This window comes from Eremomyces bilateralis (genome assembly GCF_010015585.1).
Source record: "Eremomyces bilateralis CBS 781.70 unplaced genomic scaffold P152scaffold_5, whole genome shotgun sequence".
Taxonomy (NCBI): domain Eukaryota; kingdom Fungi; phylum Ascomycota; class Dothideomycetes; order Eremomycetales; family Eremomycetaceae; genus Eremomyces; species Eremomyces bilateralis.
The window spans coordinates 418,281-438,325 of record NW_022985071.1 but is presented as its reverse complement, the minus strand read 5'-3'; the positions used below and the strand labels follow the sequence as shown (position 1 = coordinate 438,325).

The following is a 20,045-nucleotide window of genomic DNA, read 5'->3' as shown; positions in this document are numbered from 1 at the left end:
CCCTCCTTAACGCCTTGACACCTAACATCCGAGACCTGGACTGAGAGCCCAAAATCTTATCTTATCGCATCTCTCCATCTCCGATCTCGCTTCTCCAAGCGATTGGCCATTGGGGCTCCTGACCAGGGCACGTGCCCCGAGTCAGGGGTTCTCCTAAACTCCTAACTCCACAACAAAATCGGAACGCAGCCGAGCTCCCTCACCCTTCGGCAGATTCCATGACGAACGCTTGGACTTTCTCCAGTCGCGCATTCGCGATAGTAGCTGGACGCCATTGAATCGTTGAAATCTTTGCCGTGAAGCTTCACTTTTCGGCTTTCTTGTCGAGATTGTTGGTTAGCAAAGGTATCCTGCTTTCATTCAGGCCAATAGACTACCACGTTTATATTCTCCTCCCTTCTTCTCTCCTCCATCCGAGTCCTTGACCGCTGGTTGTTCTCGGCGTATCTCTAGATCGCATATCACATAGACAGGCCATCAAGACATCCAGCCATCATGTCGACCGAGAAGCCATTGCCATTCATATACCAGTTCGCCGCCGGTAAGCTTCGCAATCCTTCGCAATGGTCGCACAGTCTAACCTCAGCCCCTGACAGGTGCGGTTGCTGGTGTTTCTGAGGTATGCACCAACAATCACAAGTTCTTTGGGACTCATACTAATGATATGAATGGATAGATTCTTGTTATGTAAGCTATCATCTGACAGCAATCACCGTGCCGAATTAACATGTTACCAGGTACCCGCTCGATGTGGTCAAAACAAGAGTGTATGTTCTCTACAACCTAACCTCCACGATGTCGCTCACGGATACATAGTCAGATACAAACGGGGAAAGAAGTCGGAGAAGAAGCATACAGTGGCATGGTAGACTGCTTCAGGAAGATCATCAGGAATGAGGGGTACGAACGCAGCCATCTACTCTTTTAGGACCCAGCTAAACCCAGGCAGGTTTTCGAGATTATATCGAGGCATTTCCGCTCCGATTATGATGGAAGCACCCAAGCGGTAGGAAGCCGAGTGCAGCCCGATTTGTTATGTATTATCTAATCCAAATCCAGTGCTACCAAATTCGCCGCGAACGACGAATGGGGCAAAGTCTGGCGAAAGGTGTTCGGAATGCCGCAGATGAACCAATCCCTCTCTATACTTACTGGTGCTTCAGCCGGTGCGACCGAGTCGTTCGTCGTCGTTCCATTCGAACTCGTCAAGATCCGCCTCCAAGACAAGGCCCAGGCGGCCAAATACAACGGCATGATAGATTGCGTACGAAAGATCATCGCCCAAGAAGGAGTGTTGACCCTCTACCAAGGCCTGGAGAGCACCATGTGGAGACACGTTCTATGGAATTCAGGATACTTCGGCTGTATCTTCCAAGTTCGGGCCTTGATGCCGCAGTCGAAGGATAAGGGCAAGCAGATGATCAATGACCTGATCTCCGGTTCCATTGGCGGTACGGTCGGCACCATGTTGAATACCCCGATGGACGTCGTGAAGTCGCGGATCCAGAATACACCCAAGGTTCCGGGCGGTGTGATGAAGTACAACTGGGCCTGGCCATCGCTCGGCGTCGTCATGCGTGAGGAGGGTTTCAGTGCACTCTACAAAGGATTCCTTCCCAAGGTCCTTCGACTTGGTCCTGGAGGAGGGATCTTGCTTGTGGTCTTCACCGGCGTCATGGACTTCTTCAGAAAGACTCGCGCGGAGTAGGGTGGATTTTCTTTGGCATTTGAATAGAGCACGGCTTGGCGACATCATCGGTGTTCAGCATTCTGTCTGTTTGTGTAGATAGACGGCAAAAGGCAATTATTCTGCCATTTCAGTTACTTCCGTTCAATTCTCCGCTACGTTCACATGAATCCTGCGTTGCGGTGACCCACTGCGGTGGGATTGATGCAAGTACTCTTTCATTTGATGTTCGCCACATCGCTACTGACAGGACAACAATGCAATCCTTTGATCCCACTCCTGATCGTCGTGCAGCGATGAATCGGAAGCCGCCCATTGATCAAGCTTTAGAGGCTCTTCCCGCAAATATATTGCGTGGTATTTCAAAAACTCCGAATCGAGCCAAGAGCAACAAGAAAGTATCCTTGAAGGGCCTGAGCGTGTCTCATCCACCCTCTGGTTTATCTTCGGATACGACTAAAATGACAGCGGCACAGCAGCAGCTGGAAAGGACTGGGAATCCCTGGGATGCACTCGAAACGGTGATGCTGATCCTTGTCAGATGCGGTATCCCAATCTCGGCCACATGGCTGAAATGCCAGCCCATCTAAACTTCATCAATTCCTGCAGGGACACACCTCTCTCGTCGACCAACGCGTGCAGGTTCTGATAATCAATACATCCTGGATCTCATACTAGGATTGTATTCACTTGATCCAGATTCGTCCGCCAGACGCTCGCCTGCCCAGCAGTACGGTAGCGACGTGCAGCGTTCTCCCAAGGGAGGAGAGCTTAAGATGAGCCAATGTTGGTTAATATGCGTCCTATACACCACTTATTTGACAGGTGATCGCCCATCTCTTACGGTTGCTTACCATTCCGTTCTATTCGTGTCGTTCAATATTTCACTGTCTCTCGTTTGTACCAGTACAAAGCCTCTTCGTGATCCTCCGCTCGTTTAAGGATCTATGAAGAGCCGTCCGCTCACTTTTTGAATCTTTCCGTATCGAACACCGGTGAAGGGTTGAAGATGCAGAAGATGTTGTTGTTTCTTGTTTCGTTGCTATTTCAGGTCGCGTTCGCGACGTCCTCTCCTTCATCATGGAAACTTAGACGCGAGGTGAACTACACCGAGACCGCGGAGCAGATGGCTCCTGATGAGCAGATAGAGGTCCAGGGTATACAGATGAAGGCGGCGGTCGCTCAATGCAAGGTGACGCCGTACGATCGTCAATGGCCGTCCGAGCAAGATTGGGCCGCGTTGAATAGGAGTATCAACGGGGTCCTGATCAAATCCGCCCCGGCTGCATCAACCTGCTGGCCTGGCAACCCCCTGAATTCGAACGTGGACTGCACCGCCGTCAAATCCGGATGGACGGACTCCCACTTCCACCGGTCTCAACCGGAGAGCGTCGCGTTTCCGATCTGGGCCAACAACAGCTGTATTCCGCCTGACAGCACCGGTTACTCGGAAGATCGAGGATGCACGTACGGAGGATATCCGCGGTTCATCGTCGATGCATGGTCGGAGGAACAGATCGCAACGGCCATGAAATGGGCCGCCGACCGGAACATCCGCATCGTCGTCAAGGGCACGGGACATGACTTATACGGACGGTATGTAGACGACCTCTGATCTTCGAACACATGCTGAGTAGTTCTACAGTTCCGTCGGTGCATACGCCCTCTCTATCATCACGAGGAATTTCAAAAGCATTCGCTACGATGCCACCTGGACGCCCCGTGGCGGTGGTCGGAACCAGGAGTCCTACAATGCCATGATCGTCGGCACAGGGCTGACGTGGGGCGAAGTCTATCAGGCAGCGCATCGCGTCGGGCGCGTAACTGTGGGTGGTGGTACGGCGTCAGTCGGTTTAGGTGGTCATCTAGGCGGCGGAGGCCATGGCCCTCTCAGTTCCTCCCATGGGATGGCTTCCGACAACGTCCTGCAAGCAACCGTCGTGACGACTACCGGAAAAGTCTATATCTGCAACGATCACAAGAACACTGATTTGTTCTTCGCAATTCGAGGGGTAAGACTTGCAGTGCCGTTCCCAGATATGACTGCTAACATGGAACAGGGTGGGCCTGGTGTTTACGGTGTTGTCACTGAATATGTGATCAAGACCTATCCCACGCCTCGAGTGACCACTTCTTCGCTCATGGTCAAAGCAACCGCGGATACCAACTCCAGTATCGCTGCTGCTTGGAAGGCAACAGCAATCATTGCTGGCAAGTTGCCGACTTGGATGGACAAAGGTATTGGAGGAACCTATTACTCTGCGCAAGGGTTTCTGGTCGGGCAGTTCGTTCCTGGATGGAATGACACCGCCCATGGCCCCGTCACCTACGTCGATCTATTCACCTTCGATCACGATACGGCATACCTGGACTCCATCGTTCAGCCCGTGGTCGATCAGCTCACGACCATATACAACAGCACCCTTAAGATTACCTACGCGCCGCGTACGGAATACCCCGATTACTACTCCTGGTCTTCGACACACGAGAATGAATTGCCTGTAGCATACGAGGCGATGCAGTCCGGTCGTCTGGTTCGGAAATCCAGCCTAGAAATCCCCACCCCACAACTCGAGAACCAGATTCGAGCGATCGCGAAACCGCAGGTCGACCTCGTCGGCGCCGTCATCGTCCTAACGATGGTCTCCGGCAAAGGGCCCGCAAACGTCCCCCGCGAGCGTCGCGGCGGCCTGAATCCCGCGTGGCGCCAGACGTACATCCACGCGGTCGCGAACACGGCGATCGTCAGCCCGGGCGAGCTGGTCCCGAGCAAGAAGCTCAAGGAGTGCGCAGCGTGGATCAACGAGAACACGGAGCCCGAGTGGCAGAAATGGGAACCCAACACTGGCGCGTACATGCACGAGGCGAACGCGTTCCTGTCGACGTGGCAGAAAGATTTCTTTGGCGAGAGCAATTATCCGACGCTCCGGAATGTGAAGAGGCGGTACGACCCGAGCGAGAGCTTGTATGTTATGGAGGGTGTTGGGAGTGAGAGTTGGACCTCCGACCTTGATACGGGCAAATTGTGTCGAGCTGGACAGCCTGGACCACCGGGGTCATCCGCATCTGGACAACCGACTGGGCGACCATCTGGACAGCCGTCTGGGCAACCGTCTGGGCAACCGCCTGCATCGTCGCCAAATCCTCCAGTATCATCACCAAGCTACACAAACTCTTCGTCGAGCATCCTTTCACCGTCCTCACCTAGTCCTAGCGGGTCTTCGGGCCTTGGATCGTCCGCACCCACCAGCTTCGCTCCGTCGTCACCATCTCTCCCAGGGAGTACGCCAATTTCTACTGTCCTAGTGGATACGACGTCGCTCGCACCAGAGCCTACGAAAATTATAGTCCCCACTCCAAGCCAGCCAACATCTACTTCTAGGGGAGGACTCTGGGGATTCATCGGCGGCTTTTTTGATGGACTATTTGGTGGATGGTAGGTGGGGGGGTGACAAGATGGAAATTGGCAATGTTTTAGCACCGGAGCGGAATCTTTTTCGCTATGCTTCGAACCTTTTAGGGGATTTCCATCTACTGGAGCGACATTCGCTCCAAAGACGGCAATAGAGCGTGTCTCGAGATATACCATATAATGATAATTGCTACCGTTACGCAGCGTGTCGTATACATACAGATGGAAATCATTCCTATCGCAAAGCCCCTGGGAAAACATTGTACAGATCTGGAGAGTGGAGCGCCGTGCTGTGATCAAAAGGGGTTATGGTGAAGCTGGATTCATGCCTCAGGCAAACAATCGATTTATCTGACATTCCTCCCAGGACTTCGAAACAACATATCAGGGCAGAAAATTGCGCTCCGGCATATTCCTATCCAATTTATCTGCAACCGCGCTGTATACGGGCCATCCCATAATCCTGCTCAGGTGAGATGACGCGAACGATCGAGGGACGTGGGTAGCCATTCTCGAAGCAACCGGAGACGCAGGTTGGTGTTCTCCAGCCGAAGTGCCATGGACCGTCTTCATGACAGTAATAAGAAGCCATGTAGCTAATCCTCTAGCGGTGTACATGGAAATCCTTACTGCGTGGACGCGTTTTCCTGTCAGAAACATACAGCTTTGGTGGAGAATCAGTATTCGGTACCTCTTCCCTTTGGATCAGCGAGGGCATGACTCTCCCTGTACGGGTACACTCCGAACGAATGAAAGCCAGCCTCCAACGACAAGAATTTTCTCATTTACTTTATCATGCATGTTGGTTGAGATTCCTAGTCGTAGAATAGGTCTGTTCTCGGACTCTTGACGTTATCTTCCGGGTTCCGATAGCCTAGGGCCGTCCTCATCTCATCACAATATGGCATCGCTGATCACGGTCCCATCCCAACTCTCCTGGTGCATCGATGTATTCGAAACATGACATGGTCCTCGGCGGTGATCAGAACGCTAGAAGAGCTTAGGAATATGGACGACGGTGTCAATGCGGGCGGCCGTGGGTGATATACGGAATCCTTATCCCATCCCATCAATAGGTATGAGCGGCCGTTGTTGGTTCCAGTTCCAGTGGGTCACGACGGCAGCGATCTTTATCGGCCGTTATACGGGTAACAGGCTTCTATATTAAACCAATTCGGATCCCTCGGCGTCGTCGTGGTACCTAGCAAGACGTATTCTTTACCCCACCTGCCAACGAAGAATTCAGGATGGGACATGGAATCCTGGGCTGGGTTCTCTGCAGCATCATATATGGCTCCTCTTCAATTGGACGGCGGGTGCCGGATACTGGTCTCATCGAGCTCTATACGACAATGTTGCTCAGAGAATACTCCATGTGAGGGTCCTTTGGAAATGCGCTCATTCTAGAAACGTTCTACGCCCATAGTCGGGTCGGGTGTGCTGGCACAGCTCCAGTTTCCGTCCCGCCTCGAGTAAACATTCCCAGCATTATACAGTAAGTCAGAATTTATTATGGAATGTCTTGTCCGCGATGTCCCTGTTTGTCATATGCCTGAACCTCTCACATCAGTTGGGTCTACGACGCAGGGCTTGGCTTTGCGGCTCCCGCTAATTACGTTCATATACTATCTCATAAATTCCATCATTGGCGTCTCTATGAGCCCTTGATACTGCCATGTCAACTTTCCTGGATAATCCTGTCGCTGGACCGTTGACATATACCCAACAGCTCCTCGCAGCTCCTCGCATCTCCTCGCAACGGCTCAAAACCGGACATTCCTTTAGCGTGAGATGCCGCTGGACGTCGTATCGGGGACACAAGTCGTACTGATAGATTTCTGTCTCATTTACCTTGGATGGTCGTCGCGTTTGATACGCACGAATATTATCTACAAGGCTTAGGGTCTGGAAAAAAAGCCTTCGTGTGAACTTGCCTCTGGATTATTTAGCTACTGCGAATCGCGAACGGTGCCGTGGACATTCCTTACCATTTATGGTAGCGACTTCAAAATCCGCATGATCCGGACGGGACGGATTAACACCAAGTGTGTGTGAAGGAAACAAAGACAAGATGGATGCTCTCGTTCATTTCGCGAAGCATGTCATTCGCGCGCAGGATAAGGCAGAAGACGAGCTAGTGAAGATAACGAGACCGGCTTTGCAGGTATGTTCCAATCCGAGAATGAATAGCCGTCGAAATATGAGACTAATCCGTCGTCACAGACCACGATGTGGGTTTGCATTACCGTCTCGATTGTCTTCACCGTATTGCGCCTATCGATCAGGACAATCATGGCAAGAAAGCTATTCGACGACGACTATGCAGTTATATTTGCCATGGCATGCTTCCTGACATACTGCATCTTGTATCAAATTTGCATGCCACAGCTCTACCACGTGGGCATTCTATGGTACACGTTGGACATCACCCCCGAATCGATCATTGGTGTCCAACTGTTTCTCCGGTTCCAATTCGGCATGATAATTCTGTTCTGGACCAATCTTTGGGCGGTTAAGGTTAGCTTCATGCTCTTCTTCAGGCGCCTTCTTCCCAAGACAAAGAATCGACTGATCTGGTGGTGGTGGACCGTCCTTGTTCTTATTATTTCTACATATATTGTCAACATTGGCCTTCAACTAGGATCATGCCAACCGATCAGTCATTATTTCATCCTTGGTGAGTAGCTATTGTTCTTCTTGCAAGATATCCACTGACGTTTGATCAAGGTCAATGCGAAAAGGAGCGCGATATCCGTATATCCAACTTGTCATTACGCTTTGCTGCAGGGACCGATATTGGGACAGACATTCTGAGTAAGTATGTGGAAGTCTATGCCACCTGCATATCTAACCCAATCCAGTCATGTCTGTGCCTCTTGCTCTCTTAAGAAACCTCCAAGTCAGCCGACAACAGAAACTCGCACTCGCTGGAGTTTTCTCCATCAGTTTCTTTATCATAGCTTTCGCAATCGTCCGCATCGTTATGACCAATCCCTTGACGCACCAAGCCGATCCCATCTGGTTGGCTTTCTGGTCGATTCTCGAGTCCGCTGTCGGTAAGCTCCCAATTCCCACTTCTAACTCTCTATTTCCCTCGGAGCCCTCAAATTCTGACTGATGAATCTAGCAATCGTCGTCTCTTGCCTCCCCACCCTCAAATTCCTCGTCTCTAAATCCGTTGAAGCCAGCCGCCGCGGCCAGTACCAGAACTACTACCACAATAATTCCGCCGGCTCCGGTCCCCGCTCTGCTCGCATCATTAAAGAACCTGCCGTTGAGTTCGCCAATCTCAGCACTAGCTCTTCGAAGTCCCCTGGCCCAGCGTGGTCCAACAATATGGCGAGAAACGCAAACGGCAACGTGAATCGCACGAACTCGGACGGGAGTGAGGAGCGGATCATTCCGAAGGATCGGATTCATGTTGTACAAGATTTCGTAAGTGGCCCTATCCACCAGGGTTTGGTTAAGGAATTTGCTGATAGGTATCTACAGAGCGTTGTTGACGAGTCGGGATATGAGAAGTATGGGCATCCAAGACCGGGGATGGCGATATGACCTTTCGTAGTTCGAGTCATTACTAGATGGTCGGTTAATTTTGATATCATTGATTGATCTCAGTTTACTCAGCATGAGGCGCGAGTTTCGTTTCTAAGGACGTTTTATGACAGAAGTACAACCTTCCCTACTATTGATACCAACCGCATTGCGAGATGAAAAGGCTTTATTTTCTAAATTATATATTCTGTACAAGCTGTTGGCAAGCTTGGTGTTTTACTACATACCTCCCCAATATATGCCCTTGAATTCGATAGTTCATGATTGAATGGTCAGAGAAATGATCAGACCCTACCATATCTGTATCGCTGCGTTACTCAGACCTTCCGCCACAATTAGCTCATGACACGTATTAGGGGCAATACGTCCACATTTGAGCCTAACCTTCGGCTTCATACAGAAGCCAGTTGTGCAAAAGCCGAAAAATGCCTCGTGGTGAAGTGACATATGAGACTCCGCTAAGTTTACTTATACAACAACTAACTTACCCCGAAATTTTATACTACGCGCCGGCGCCTAGTATCGTTCAATTTGATGGCATGACTGCTTCATTAATGTCTCTAGTATATTTTCTACTGCTAGACCGAATTTAGCCTTTCGTGCTGAGGCTAGATATGCCTGTTGAGGTTATCTCCTCTTGAGATGCCAGCCACTCCCACCAAAGAAAACTTGCATCCTTCATAAGGACTATGATATATCACAGGCTCCTGAAACAGCTCTAAATGCTTGGTTTTGCGGTGCCGGTCAAGATCCTTTCTGTATCGAAATGCCTTCCCACAAGCTTCCGCTTCGCAGATAAAAGGTGGGGAGTGCTTCATGCGGTACGTACTGTAAAATATATCAACCACACCGCTCATTCAGCAAGTCGAGGGAGGCCTCGAAGAACGACTTGATCTAGGCTAACTTCCAGAAGTTGAACGCGTGCGTTGCTCACTAGCCGATCCAATTGTCGGGAAGACGTTGATTGATTGGAATAGATATAAGAACTTCAAGTGTGAGGAACACGACAAGTTCTTCGAAGTGAACGTATATCAAAGGGATCCTGTGAGTAAGCGTCATCGGTGCGTGAATCCAGCTCGACTGACTTGTGAGGGATTGCAAGAAATGAAGGAGCAGGTACTTGGAGGACTTGGCCCCAATCGACAGTGCAAATACTCACCGAAATTTCCTTTCAGATAGGTAGTTAGCAGATAAATTTTATTCCACGTTTGATAATGTCGACCCCCAGAACGAACTCTCCAAATTCAGTCATGTCATACGGAACCTAAGTGCACTGGAATGAAGAGCGTGATTCTAATCGTGTATATGGTATTGCAAAGTTGACCGCAGCCCGGTCTTTTCGAGCTGGCCAAGCCAGTCGTGCAGTGATATGTCTAAGGGGAGACCCAAGAACGCTATGGTTGAGTGCAATACCCTTCTCAATGCTTTTCTAACCAACTTCCCTGGCCATGGTATCGTACAAATATTCGTCTCCGAACCTCCCTAAAGCCCAAACACATGACGTAAACTAAGCGTCGCGTGGTTCGTCAACATCCATCTTGCTCTCAAAGGACGAGCCGCTCTGCTCGCCAACGGGCAGCGGGTTCGTATTCATTTTGATCGGACTTCCTAGTCCTGAAATATGATCATGCGCAGCTTCAGGGAGCGCCTCTAGGTTCCCATCTGGCTGCGTACCAGGCATGTGCTTGATCGGACTGTAACCCCTCGGGCTCGAGCTTAGGATGCCAGGTAGTCCGCCTTTGCTACCATCGCTCACATTCATCGCCGTGGCGCCTGCAGAAGTAAGTCGATTGGAGTGGTTCCAAGAGGCACCGTTCAGCGCAGTGAATGGAGCGATCCCGGGAGCTTGGCCGGTAGGATTGTGGAGCGAGCCTGGAGGCGGACTTCCGAAGGAGTGGGGAGGACTGGGCCGCTTCCTAGGTGACATGCCTCCGGCTGCTGGAGGAAGCAACGGGGATGTGTGCATCGCGGACGCAGTCGGAGAATATGCACCTTGCCTCGGCTCCACTGGAGAGTATGCACCATGACCTTGATTCGGATCCACTGGTCGCGGCTCCGGTGTGCTCGAGGGTCGGAATTGCGACGACCGTTTAATCGGAGACACAGGCATCGGCTGCTGATGTGGGCGGGGCGACCAGTTAACCGGAGACATAGGCCGCGGGTGCCGAGGAGAGTGGGACGGCCCGTGGGGCGACCGTTTCACTGGAGATATCGGCATCGACTGCTGAGGAGAGTGGGACGACCCGCGGGGCGGTCCGTAGAAGTGCGGTGCCGGTTGGGATAAACTCGGAGAATGGTGCGGATGGAGCGGCGGAAGACTCGGAGACGCATGTTTGATGGGAACAGGGTTTGCGGTGGGGCCTTCGGGGCGGGGAAACTGTAGCGAGCCTTCGGAGGGGAAGACTGGCGCGGGGCTGCTCTTCGGATGGAAGCCGTTCGCTTGGGATGGGGTTTGCGGGGGCATGTGTTTCTGAGGAGGCTGCTGGGGCGGTGGATACGGGCTATGCGCACTTGGGGGACGGGGTAGATCGGTACTCGTCATCGGTACGGCCCGTGGGCTTGACTGGTCCGTGGCAGGATAAGGGGTATAGGAGGGATGGCCATTGGAATATCCATGCGGTTGTACCGATTGTGCTGGTTGCATCGGTCGCGGTGTCTCGTTCTTTTGAGCAGTGGCTCCACCAACGCTGTAGCCTTGCGGTGGCCCAAAGTAGGCTGGACGCATCGGTGCGCCGAATGTCTGGGAGAAGGCGGGAGATTGATATGGCACGGGCCCGGATTGATGTGTGACTGGACGGGGTTGGTTGAACAGGCCGTTGACATCGACCACAACCATAGGCTTGGGCGCGGCTGACGGAGATCCACTTGGAACACCATTGGCAGCAGGAGATGTGCCATTTGGAGCCCCCTCAGGGAGCGGATTCTTTCGAGGTCGTCCAGGCTTTTTCTTGGGCCTCCCGTCCTTTGTGAGCCCATGTGGACTAGCCGCCGCCTTTTGGGCCTTGGTAGACTTCGGAGATGGTCCCATCTTAACTTTGAGAGGCTGTGGCTTCTTCGCCTCCTCCTCTCTCTTCTTGCAGTCTTTGCAATAGAAGTGGAAGTTCTCATTCTCCGCCTGTTCTTTGTTGATACCATGACAAGCGCTGTGTTGCCACACCTTGCAGGTCTCGCACTCGATGCTATGCTCCCCATCGTCGTAGTTCTCCCCATGCTTGCCGCATACGGAACAGTCGAAGATCCATTCGTCTTCCTGTAGACTCTCTAGCTCTTTCTGGCGGCGTTCCATTTCCGCTTTGAGGTGGCGTTCCGATATGCGTGACTCTTCTTGCTCCAATCGCTTGCTGTCCTCTTCTAATCTACGGAGTTCTTGTTCGTGAAGAATGCGTTTGACCTCTCGTTCTTTGAGGCGCTGTTCGCGTGTCATCATGCGATTATGTCGCTCCTGTGAATGGTTAGCTGTGAACAGACCGCTTGAATCAAAATGCCACATACGGCCTCCATCTTGCGCTGCTTCTCCTGCTCCTTTCGAACAAGATCCAACTCCACCCTTCGTTTTCTCTCCTCCTCAGCAGCAGCTTCCGCCTCCTTGAGTTTCTCTTTCTTGCCAGCAAGGCGGCTAGACCGTTTCGCCATGGCCAACTTCTCCATGATTTCTAGGTCCTTGATGCGCTTCTCCTCCTTTCTTTGGCGCTCCTCTTCTCGTTTCTCAATGATAGGAAGCACAGAATCCGTCAATCGCTTGTAGAGATCCTTCTCGTTAGGGTCCTTGGACTTTTTGAACGATTCGATGATCCCATAATATTCGTCAAGCGTGATGGCTATGCATTCCCACTTCATGCCCCCCAATGTGTTTTCCTCAACCGTCGCTTGCTCAGAAGTTTCGACGTTTGCGACGGCGTCCTCTTCATCATCGTCCTCGGCATGATCTTCGGAGAACCGGAGTCGTTTGCTCGCTCGGGATGCTCTAGATTTAGATTTCGGCTTCTTGGTAGACTTCTTCTTTGGGGCAGGGTCGGGAAGAGCTGGGTCGGTACGGCGGTAAAAACGATCATCGTCGAGCAGGAAGTAGATTCTATCATCCGCATCCCATCCAAAAGGGTCAATACGCTGCGTAGACGTAAGTTCTTGCTCGGTGTATTTATGGATGTGATCAACGTACCCAGCTTGCTTGATCCGCATCTCGTTCATTCATTTTCTCCCTTATCCGGTCTGGGTTGACAAAGGTCCATACCGACAGTTGATGGAGAATGCGAAGCTGTTGAAACAGGTCGAAAGCTGCGAAGCTATTGGGTTCTTCCTCGTCACCAAAGGGGTTCCTCTCGGGTGCCTTAGCAAGGTACTGGCGGCGAGTATATTCGTCAAAAATCTCGGGGCTGCTTGGGTCAGCACAGAGAGCGCATGAGTACCAAGGAGAAGGTCGTACGTCAGTCCTTTGTGGGATGAAACATTTTTGAGAAGGGCCAGGCCGATTTCACCTAGCTTGGAAGATCGATCAGGTGCTAGACATTTCTCTTCGAAATCCTGCAGCAGAAAGAATATCAGCATAAATAGTTCTCAACAAGATGGTAGGAGCCTAGGGTAGCGGATGGAGATGTACCTCGATGTCGGTGTCCACAACCTTGACAGCTCTGCCAAAGGTGAAGAGATACTGCATAAGGGATGCAAACTCCCAGGTGTTGCGTAGTCGGACTAGAGTACTTGGAAGTTTGGGGGGCTCTTCCGCCTCCATCTCCTCCCTTCCACGCTTCCTCGACCCCATGGTGGAAGTGGGTGATGGAACGCAACTGATGACAGTCGAACGCGTGTACGATAGGTGAAGGATAGCGGCAGGGCAAGTATCAGGGTAAGGATGGGACAGTAAGTGGATTTTGCACGTAGAAAAGAAAAGCGGAAGGAAGATATGGTGATGTTGGATGTAGGATAATGGAGAAACAGGTGAGATTATCGAAGTCGATGAAGTGATGATCGCGTTCCATTTCGAAATGTTAAGGAACGGGTTAGGAACAGGTTAACGCCACACTTTAAGTCACGTGGATGTATGTTGATGTGGCTGGGATTTGTTATATCGATGTGGACCTGTGGCGCAGGTCGACTTGGCGCCACAGCACAATTCAGCGGATTCGTCACCACTCACCACTCGCCAGGTTTCATTTCCACTGGAGGGTTTCTGCCAGGAAATTTTCAGCGCTGAAAATTTCGACCAGTGAATTTTAACAGCTTTACTCAGCAGCATTTTATTAACCATTTTGGTCAAAGCGTCTTGGCGTCAGAACATTGGATTTATATCGTATTCTTGTCTGCCCTGGCACTAATCTTAGATAGGAATTAGGAAGGTTGACAAGGCGATGAGGGCGGAAAATTGAGCTGTTAACGATTTACCACAGCTGTAAATCGTTAACAGCTGTATTTTAATCGAAAGCACGCCTTACTAGTTACGGCCACACATTTCATACTTTTCAGCTGAAAAATACGCGGATTGGCGCGCTAACAGCGCTGAAAATCCTGGCAGAAACCCTCCACTGCACAACTGAACCTGACTGACAATTCAATACCAGTGTCACAAATCCATCCTTTCCACAGAAAGAGATACAATAAAAGACGTCCTTGTCTCCTTGATTGATTGAATGAATATATCCCATTCATTAAGTGCTTTGAGTTCAAATCACTCAAAGATCTATCAATCTGCTATGGTGCGTCACTCTCGTACATCAGACCCTCTCACTCAGCTCTCTCGTACCGACACACCACCGGAATGAACTTCCTGCCCGTTTTGGCTAGCCGAGTTCCTGACTTCTTACCTAGTTACTACCTACTAATGAAGTCATTCACTTCAATACGGGACAATGGGTAGACTTTGTTTTGCTTCTGCTGTAAACATCAAACTATATCGTCAATACATCGTTCCTTTCCAGTAGCAATGGAGTCAGGCGCAGTCGATCTTAAATTCACAAAGGCGCTTCCGAAAATTGAGGTACTTTTCCTGCAGCATTCTAGCTCTTCCATTAAGTCCAAACGTTTCAAGGCACCTTTCTGTTGGAATTTTAATAAGACATGGAGATGGAGGGCTCACATCTGTATAGCTACATGCCCACCTGAGTGGAAGCATCAGTCGAAAAACCCTCCACCAGATATGGATCACCCGCAGAGAGTCGGATCCCAGCTTCGAACTGGAAGATCCACTGACCGCTCTGCCGCCGGAAAAGACGGAGATGGACGTGAAATCGTAGGTCTTATCCAGGCACATGATCACCACGCAGAGCGCTTTTGATCCGGGCTTTTCTCCTGACTGTTGACGCTCTACCCCTACTTAGATTCTTCCCTATCTTCGATGACTACATCTACTCCCTTCTAAGCACACCCTCTGCCGTCACCCACGCCGTCACCTCCGTCCTCCGCGACTTCCTTGCCGATGGAGTCCGCTACATCGAGCTTCGCACCACTCCCCGCAAGTCGGAGACCATGTCCGCAGAGGAGTACATCCAGACCGTCCTGCAAGCCATCTCCGACTGGCACTTATCCCGGGGTTTCCAGCCGCCCGAGGACAGCGCCAATCCGCGGATCCGAGCCAAACTGATCATCAGCCTTGACCGCCGCTACGACGAATTGCGAGTTCAAACAGTGATAGGCTACGCGATCAAGTACCGCTCCCAGGGCATCGTGGGCATCGACCTCTGCGGACATCCGCAACACCCCATCGACCAGGAAGTCCTCCGCCATGCGTTCCGCCGAGCGGCCGAAGCCGGGCTGGCGGTGACGGTCCACTTCGCTGAGACGCCGGCGTCCGCGAGCAGGCCGGAGCTGGAGTTTCTGCTGAGCAAGGACGTGGGTGCCAGGCGGCTGGGCCACGTATGCCGGGTGCCGGAAGATCTGCGCGAGCAGATCATCAGCGAAGGGCGAGGTGTGGAGATGTGTTTGTCGTGCAACGTGATGGCGAAACTGACGGACGGGGGGTTTCCAGGCCATCATTTCAAGGACTGGTGGGAACGGGATGGGGGCGGGGAGAGTTTGAATGCGGGGCAGGCACGGGCGAAGGTGACGCTTTGCACGGACGACGTGGGGGTGTTCGGAAGTCCATTGTCAAACGAGTTCCTCATCGTGTCACAGCATTTCGGGCGCAAGACTGCGAACGGGCAGTGGCACCCACTGAGTCGGGTGGACTGTTGGTCAATCTGTCGGACTGCGTGTGGGATGATGTTTGGTGGAGACGGTGAACGGAAACGCATGGAAAGTATTCTAGAGGACTTCCGGAGTAATATATTGCATGATACTGGGTGAGAACACCTGGGTCAGTCATCAGAAATAGCATGTTAAGTCTAGCAGTTGTGAAAGAGATAGTTGAAATTCGTTTGGTATCTACTCGTCCAGTCTGTTTGCTTGGTATCGAAAGTAAAAGCACAAAATGACCTTGCAAGCGGCAATGGCCTAGAAGTAGAATGGTCATTAAAAGTCGTGATCTGAGGAGATCGTGGCTCATTCCCGGAGAACGCCAGAATCCCATCCCTTAACCGGATATGAACCGTTGAACCTGCGATCAACCGAATTGAAGTCGAGGTAGGTGAGTTCTCATAACTCATCGACCATCATAATGAAACAGCTGCCGTGCGCCGCCCTGCTCTTAAGAAAAGACCTATCCGGTCCAATTAAGCCCAACCATTTATGCCTCCCGTGTAAGCGCAAATCACTCATCAGAGCCACCCCACCAATTGGTCGGAGAAAAGATCAAGTCCGTCTTCAAGTTCGACACTCATGCCTTGCCTTCCAAAACCATCTCCCACCCAGCCACCACTCTCGTCCCCACATCCGGCCGGGGCTCTATCACCCTCTCCAAAACCCCCCCGAAATCCCTCTTCTCCTCCTCTAGCTCCAGATCCAGACCGCTAGGTTGCCTCCGGATGGCGAGCATCCCCCGCAACCGATGGGACGCGTACTTCGCGCCCTGCGAGACGTGGAATCCGCCCGACGCAAATGCAGAGGACGGGGAGAACGAGCTGACAGACACGGCCGATGCCGGAGAGAAGGATGCGTTGGAGACGGTGTCGGTTGGACTCATGCTTAGATCCGTGGGGGTACTCGGTGGGAGGATTGCGCGGGCTTTCGCGGAGGTTGGAACTGGTAAGGGGTGGGCTGTGGTGCCGTTTATCGTGTTGATGTTGTGCGAGGCGGACGGATGACGGGGTGGGCCATCATGATATATATCGAGGGAACTGGTCGAGGGGGAAGAGCTCCCCGGGTGTGAGAGCGGAGAGGATGAGGAGGTGGGGGAGTGGCGAACGGGGTCTGGGGAGGCCGTTTGGCGGCGGCGGTGGGATGGTGAAGGGGAGAATGCCGTTCGAAGACGGCGGAGCGGATGGGACAATGGAGATCGCATCGTGGTGGTTCGATTGGATGGGTGATCGACGTCCACGGAGTCCGAATAAGAAGATGGAAACTTCGAAGACTGGAAAACCCCAAACTCTCTTAAGAAAGAGATGTAGAGATGAATCAAATGAAAACGAGCGGAAAGTGAGATTTTGTTCCTGCAAACAGTTGAGTTCAACTGTGGAATGAAAAGGACATGTAGTTTGCAATATATCTTTAATGTCCAGGGGGAGCGGGAACCACCAAACTGGGAATAGCAGGCAACTCCAATGTCTTTTTCAGAATATTCCAACAACCCAGATTACCCGGATCTTCAAATAAATAAACTAGGCGAGTCCTAGTCTTATTATTCGAGAATCGCAATGGAAGGATCGAGAGGTTGTGAAGCAGCGGTTGATGTTCTCGACGATCAAGGCGAGCTTCCTCGTCCGAACGCTCGCGGAGACTGGCGTAGATCTCAGTCGCACTGGAATTCTTAGGTATCACGGCTGTCTTGCAACGAATTGCACCACGATGATCTATTTTACCGAGTCTTGGATGTTTGAAGGAAACACGCAGCGTTGTCCAGGTCGCGCACCGGGTAGATTGAGATACGGCACCTGATTACAAGGTCCGATGGTTCACCCAATGGAGAGGAGGGCCAGGGCCAACGAGAGGATGAAGTCGGAACTTTCTGACTTCGAAGCAGATTAATTAATTGTCCCGTCGAGGATGATCGCCCTGCTGCACGGCTGGGTAATGAGGTAATGATCTGATCCCAGCCTGGGGATCCTGCAAGCGCAAATGAGGTCACCCGATGAGCAGGATCGACTTTCGTTTAGGATTGGTGCTAACGAGAGTAGGATAGGTATGATGTAGGAATCAATTAACAGGAATTAGCTTGTGGTATATAAAAAGGTCCAAAACATAACACAGAGAGCGACGAGCCAAAATGGTTCAGGGCCGGAAAATGGGGTGAAGGATGGGCAGATAGGCGGACGGCGAGAGTAGATATATTAACATCCACGCAACCGAACACCAGGACTTTGGTATGTCTCTAACATTTGCCAGGAGGTTAGGAGGGCAAGCCTGTGTCATCACAGACATCCAATGTTTCTCCCTCCCTTTGGAAACCGGTCGCAATACCTGTGTCGGGATTAGTGCGCAAGTTCTTCCTTTCCCTTGTGGTAGGCAGCAAATTCTTCCATTCTACGGATGCCGTGTTTTGCAACGACGCGGCATTCTTGACCGAGAAAGGAAGAATGGCGTCCAAGCGGGTGTTACAGAACAAAGGGTTGAGACAAGCGACATAGGCGACGGAGGGAGGCTGCTACTGCTGTTGCCTCGAGTGCGTCAAGCGATGTTGTGGCCAAGTTCAGGCGAAGCGCGGCTGACAGGGTGTTGGGAACGAACTGCTTGGTGAATACAGCGCAACTCTAACGATGATACAGGAGCAGGTATTCGGGATATGAGACGGTTCGTGTTAGTTCCTGGAGGATGAGGGGCTGACTGCGAAATAAGATGAGGTTGGGGGGTTGAGAGTAAAAAGTGCGGAGCGCGGCTATCCCGAAATGTGTTCCTGAGACAAGCCCTACTTCAACCTCAGACACGCCATCTGCCTTGCTTTTCCTTCATGCCATTCGATCGCTTCAAGTCTGACCCCGTTCCTTACCATGTTCTTTGTTCGCCTTCTTATTATCGTTGACACTTTCGTGCTACTGCGACTATATGCTAGTGCTGTCGCAAAGGCGCAGGAACGGTTTCTGTTATCGTAATCCAATAGCTACGCTTTCGATGCTGCACTGCAGAATCCGATCAGTTCTCCTCGTACAGCAGGTACACAATGCATGAGCTCAAGAAATTCTTCCTATTAATGAGGGTTCGATTATTTCTTCCATGCCGCACGGGTTCGATAGGACTCCTCGTCCGACTGAACCTCGTTCCACGCTATTTGAACATATCTTTTATTTAAAGCTGTGCAATGGTTACTGTCGATGTTTTCGTTCCTTTGCTATTCACTCATTCGGCATTCTGTCCGCCCTGTAATTCCCAAGCCTGTCTACATCGAATTCATGCCGGATTTTTCCGGTCTCGCGAATATGCTCCAAGTCGCCATGTTTTGGGCATGCGACCTAAAGTGTCGCAGGAAATAGTCTCACTTGGGGACGCCACCAGAACGCAGTCGCGAACCTCCATGCCCGATAACATGGTCATTGTCGCATGCCCATTTCTTGAAGAAGACCTGGATTCCGAGGGTTGGCTTGTGCTACATATTGCTGCAGTGTAGTAATTCAAGGAGCTAGGTCACTACAGGATGTGTGGAGTTATTATTGGGGTTGCTTACTGTGCCTATGCACTGAATGAGGACAAATCGGGCAATATTTCTTGGCCGCTCTTCGAATGACGATGAAGGCTTCTCGACTTCTTCCTAAATCACTATCCCCACTCCTCGGCCAGCCGAACCTGCTCTGGCTTTACCTCCAACACAGGCTACTACTATGTATGTACATAGTAGAAAACATGCTAGAATTTGTTGGGAAGATAAAACTGGCCTTGAACTAGGCGGATCTGCCTGCGGAAATCCTTTTTCCTGGTACTCGTTCTCTATAATTCTCCGAGCTCGTTCGGCCTCAGCTCATTTCATCTTCCGGCAACACATTGAAAGCGCTGAAACCATGGATTTCAACAACATAGCGGACTGGTGATTTAAGATATACGCTGAGCCATTTACAGGTCGTCAATATACCCAACAAGGTATCCTGATACACATCTAGACACTTGTGCGTGCAGCTGCATCACAAAGTGCTCGATGAGGAGGGGGCCGCCCTCCGTCTCGGTGTTCGTGATTGTAAGATCGTTGACACTCGCGGATCGCGATATGGGGTCTGGCGCCAATGAAACATAGACCGTCAGTCTGATGTCTTAGCTTTCTACACGGCAAGGGATGAGAATGGCGGACGCGTCAATGGCTTTTCGCCGATACCATGCATTATCCCATTCCCACCGACGAGAGGTTGAACCATGGAATTGACGGAGGCGGGGTCGCCCAGGACC

General features: G+C 51.4%; 8 protein-coding genes across 8 annotated transcripts; 5 read left to right on the top strand and 3 right to left on the bottom strand.

The window, feature by feature from the left end:
• The first annotated feature begins 35 nt into the window (after window positions 1-35).
• On the top strand, window positions 36-1,800 carry P152DRAFT_456490 (mitochondrial carrier). Its single transcript, XM_033679019.1, has 7 exons — window positions 36-541; window positions 597-619; window positions 677-687; window positions 738-767; window positions 817-900; window positions 950-1,006; window positions 1,060-1,800. The coding sequence occupies exons 1-7, from the start codon at window positions 496-498 to the stop codon at window positions 1,706-1,708; spliced, it is 900 nt and encodes a 299-aa protein (XP_033535891.1). The 5' UTR covers window positions 36-495; the 3' UTR covers window positions 1,709-1,800.
• Window positions 1,801-2,852: 1,052 nt separating this feature from the next.
• P152DRAFT_392711 (uncharacterized protein) lies at window positions 2,853-5,127 on the top strand (the record flags this gene model as incomplete). The annotated part of the gene is made up of 3 exons (XM_033676160.1): window positions 2,853-3,283; window positions 3,333-3,699; window positions 3,748-5,127. 3 exons carry the CDS (start codon window positions 2,853-2,855, stop codon window positions 5,125-5,127), a joined length of 2,178 nt encoding a protein of 725 aa, XP_033535890.1.
• A 1,917-nt stretch (window positions 5,128-7,044) lies between these two features.
• On the top strand, window positions 7,045-8,842 carry P152DRAFT_480466 (uncharacterized protein). The gene is made up of 6 exons (XM_033681770.1): window positions 7,045-7,263; window positions 7,323-7,776; window positions 7,827-7,913; window positions 7,961-8,155; window positions 8,227-8,534; window positions 8,592-8,842. The coding sequence occupies exons 1-6, from the start codon at window positions 7,171-7,173 to the stop codon at window positions 8,652-8,654; spliced, it is 1,200 nt and encodes a 399-aa protein (XP_033535889.1). The 5' UTR covers window positions 7,045-7,170; the 3' UTR covers window positions 8,655-8,842.
• Window positions 8,843-9,148: 306 nt separating this feature from the next.
• On the bottom strand, window positions 9,149-9,475 carry P152DRAFT_456486 (uncharacterized protein; the record flags this gene model as incomplete). Its single annotated transcript, XM_033679018.1, has 1 exon — window positions 9,149-9,475. The coding sequence occupies one exon, from the start codon at window positions 9,470-9,472 to the stop codon at window positions 9,263-9,265; it is 210 nt and encodes a 69-aa protein (XP_033535888.1). The 3' UTR covers window positions 9,149-9,262.
• Window positions 9,476-9,924: 449 nt separating this feature from the next.
• On the bottom strand, window positions 9,925-13,604 carry P152DRAFT_456485 (uncharacterized protein). Its single transcript, XM_033679017.1, has 5 exons — window positions 13,252-13,604; window positions 13,078-13,175; window positions 12,814-13,027; window positions 12,147-12,761; window positions 9,925-12,096 (listed from the first exon to the last, which is right to left on the bottom strand). The coding sequence occupies exons 1-5, from the start codon at window positions 13,411-13,413 to the stop codon at window positions 10,162-10,164; spliced, it is 3,024 nt and encodes a 1,007-aa protein (XP_033535887.1). The 5' UTR covers window positions 13,414-13,604; the 3' UTR covers window positions 9,925-10,161.
• Window positions 13,605-14,192: 588 nt separating this feature from the next.
• P152DRAFT_412881 (adenosine deaminase) lies at window positions 14,193-15,990 on the top strand. The gene is made up of 4 exons (XM_033676994.1): window positions 14,193-14,344; window positions 14,457-14,625; window positions 14,735-14,877; window positions 14,966-15,990. Exons 2-4 carry the CDS (start codon window positions 14,572-14,574, stop codon window positions 15,927-15,929), a joined length of 1,161 nt encoding a protein of 386 aa, XP_033535886.1. The 5' UTR covers window positions 14,193-14,344; window positions 14,457-14,571; the 3' UTR covers window positions 15,930-15,990.
• A 174-nt stretch (window positions 15,991-16,164) lies between these two features.
• P152DRAFT_265537 (uncharacterized protein) lies at window positions 16,165-17,215 on the bottom strand. The gene has a single exon (XM_033674827.1). It carries the CDS (start codon window positions 17,020-17,022, stop codon window positions 16,399-16,401), a length of 624 nt encoding a protein of 207 aa, XP_033535885.1. The 5' UTR covers window positions 17,023-17,215; the 3' UTR covers window positions 16,165-16,398.
• A 1,619-nt stretch (window positions 17,216-18,834) lies between these two features.
• On the top strand, window positions 18,835-19,384 carry P152DRAFT_265523 (uncharacterized protein). The gene has a single exon (XM_033674825.1). The coding sequence runs from the start codon at window positions 18,973-18,975 to the stop codon at window positions 19,276-19,278; it is 306 nt and encodes a 101-aa protein (XP_033535884.1). The 5' UTR covers window positions 18,835-18,972; the 3' UTR covers window positions 19,279-19,384.
• The last annotated feature ends 661 nt before the right edge of the window (window positions 19,385-20,045 follow it).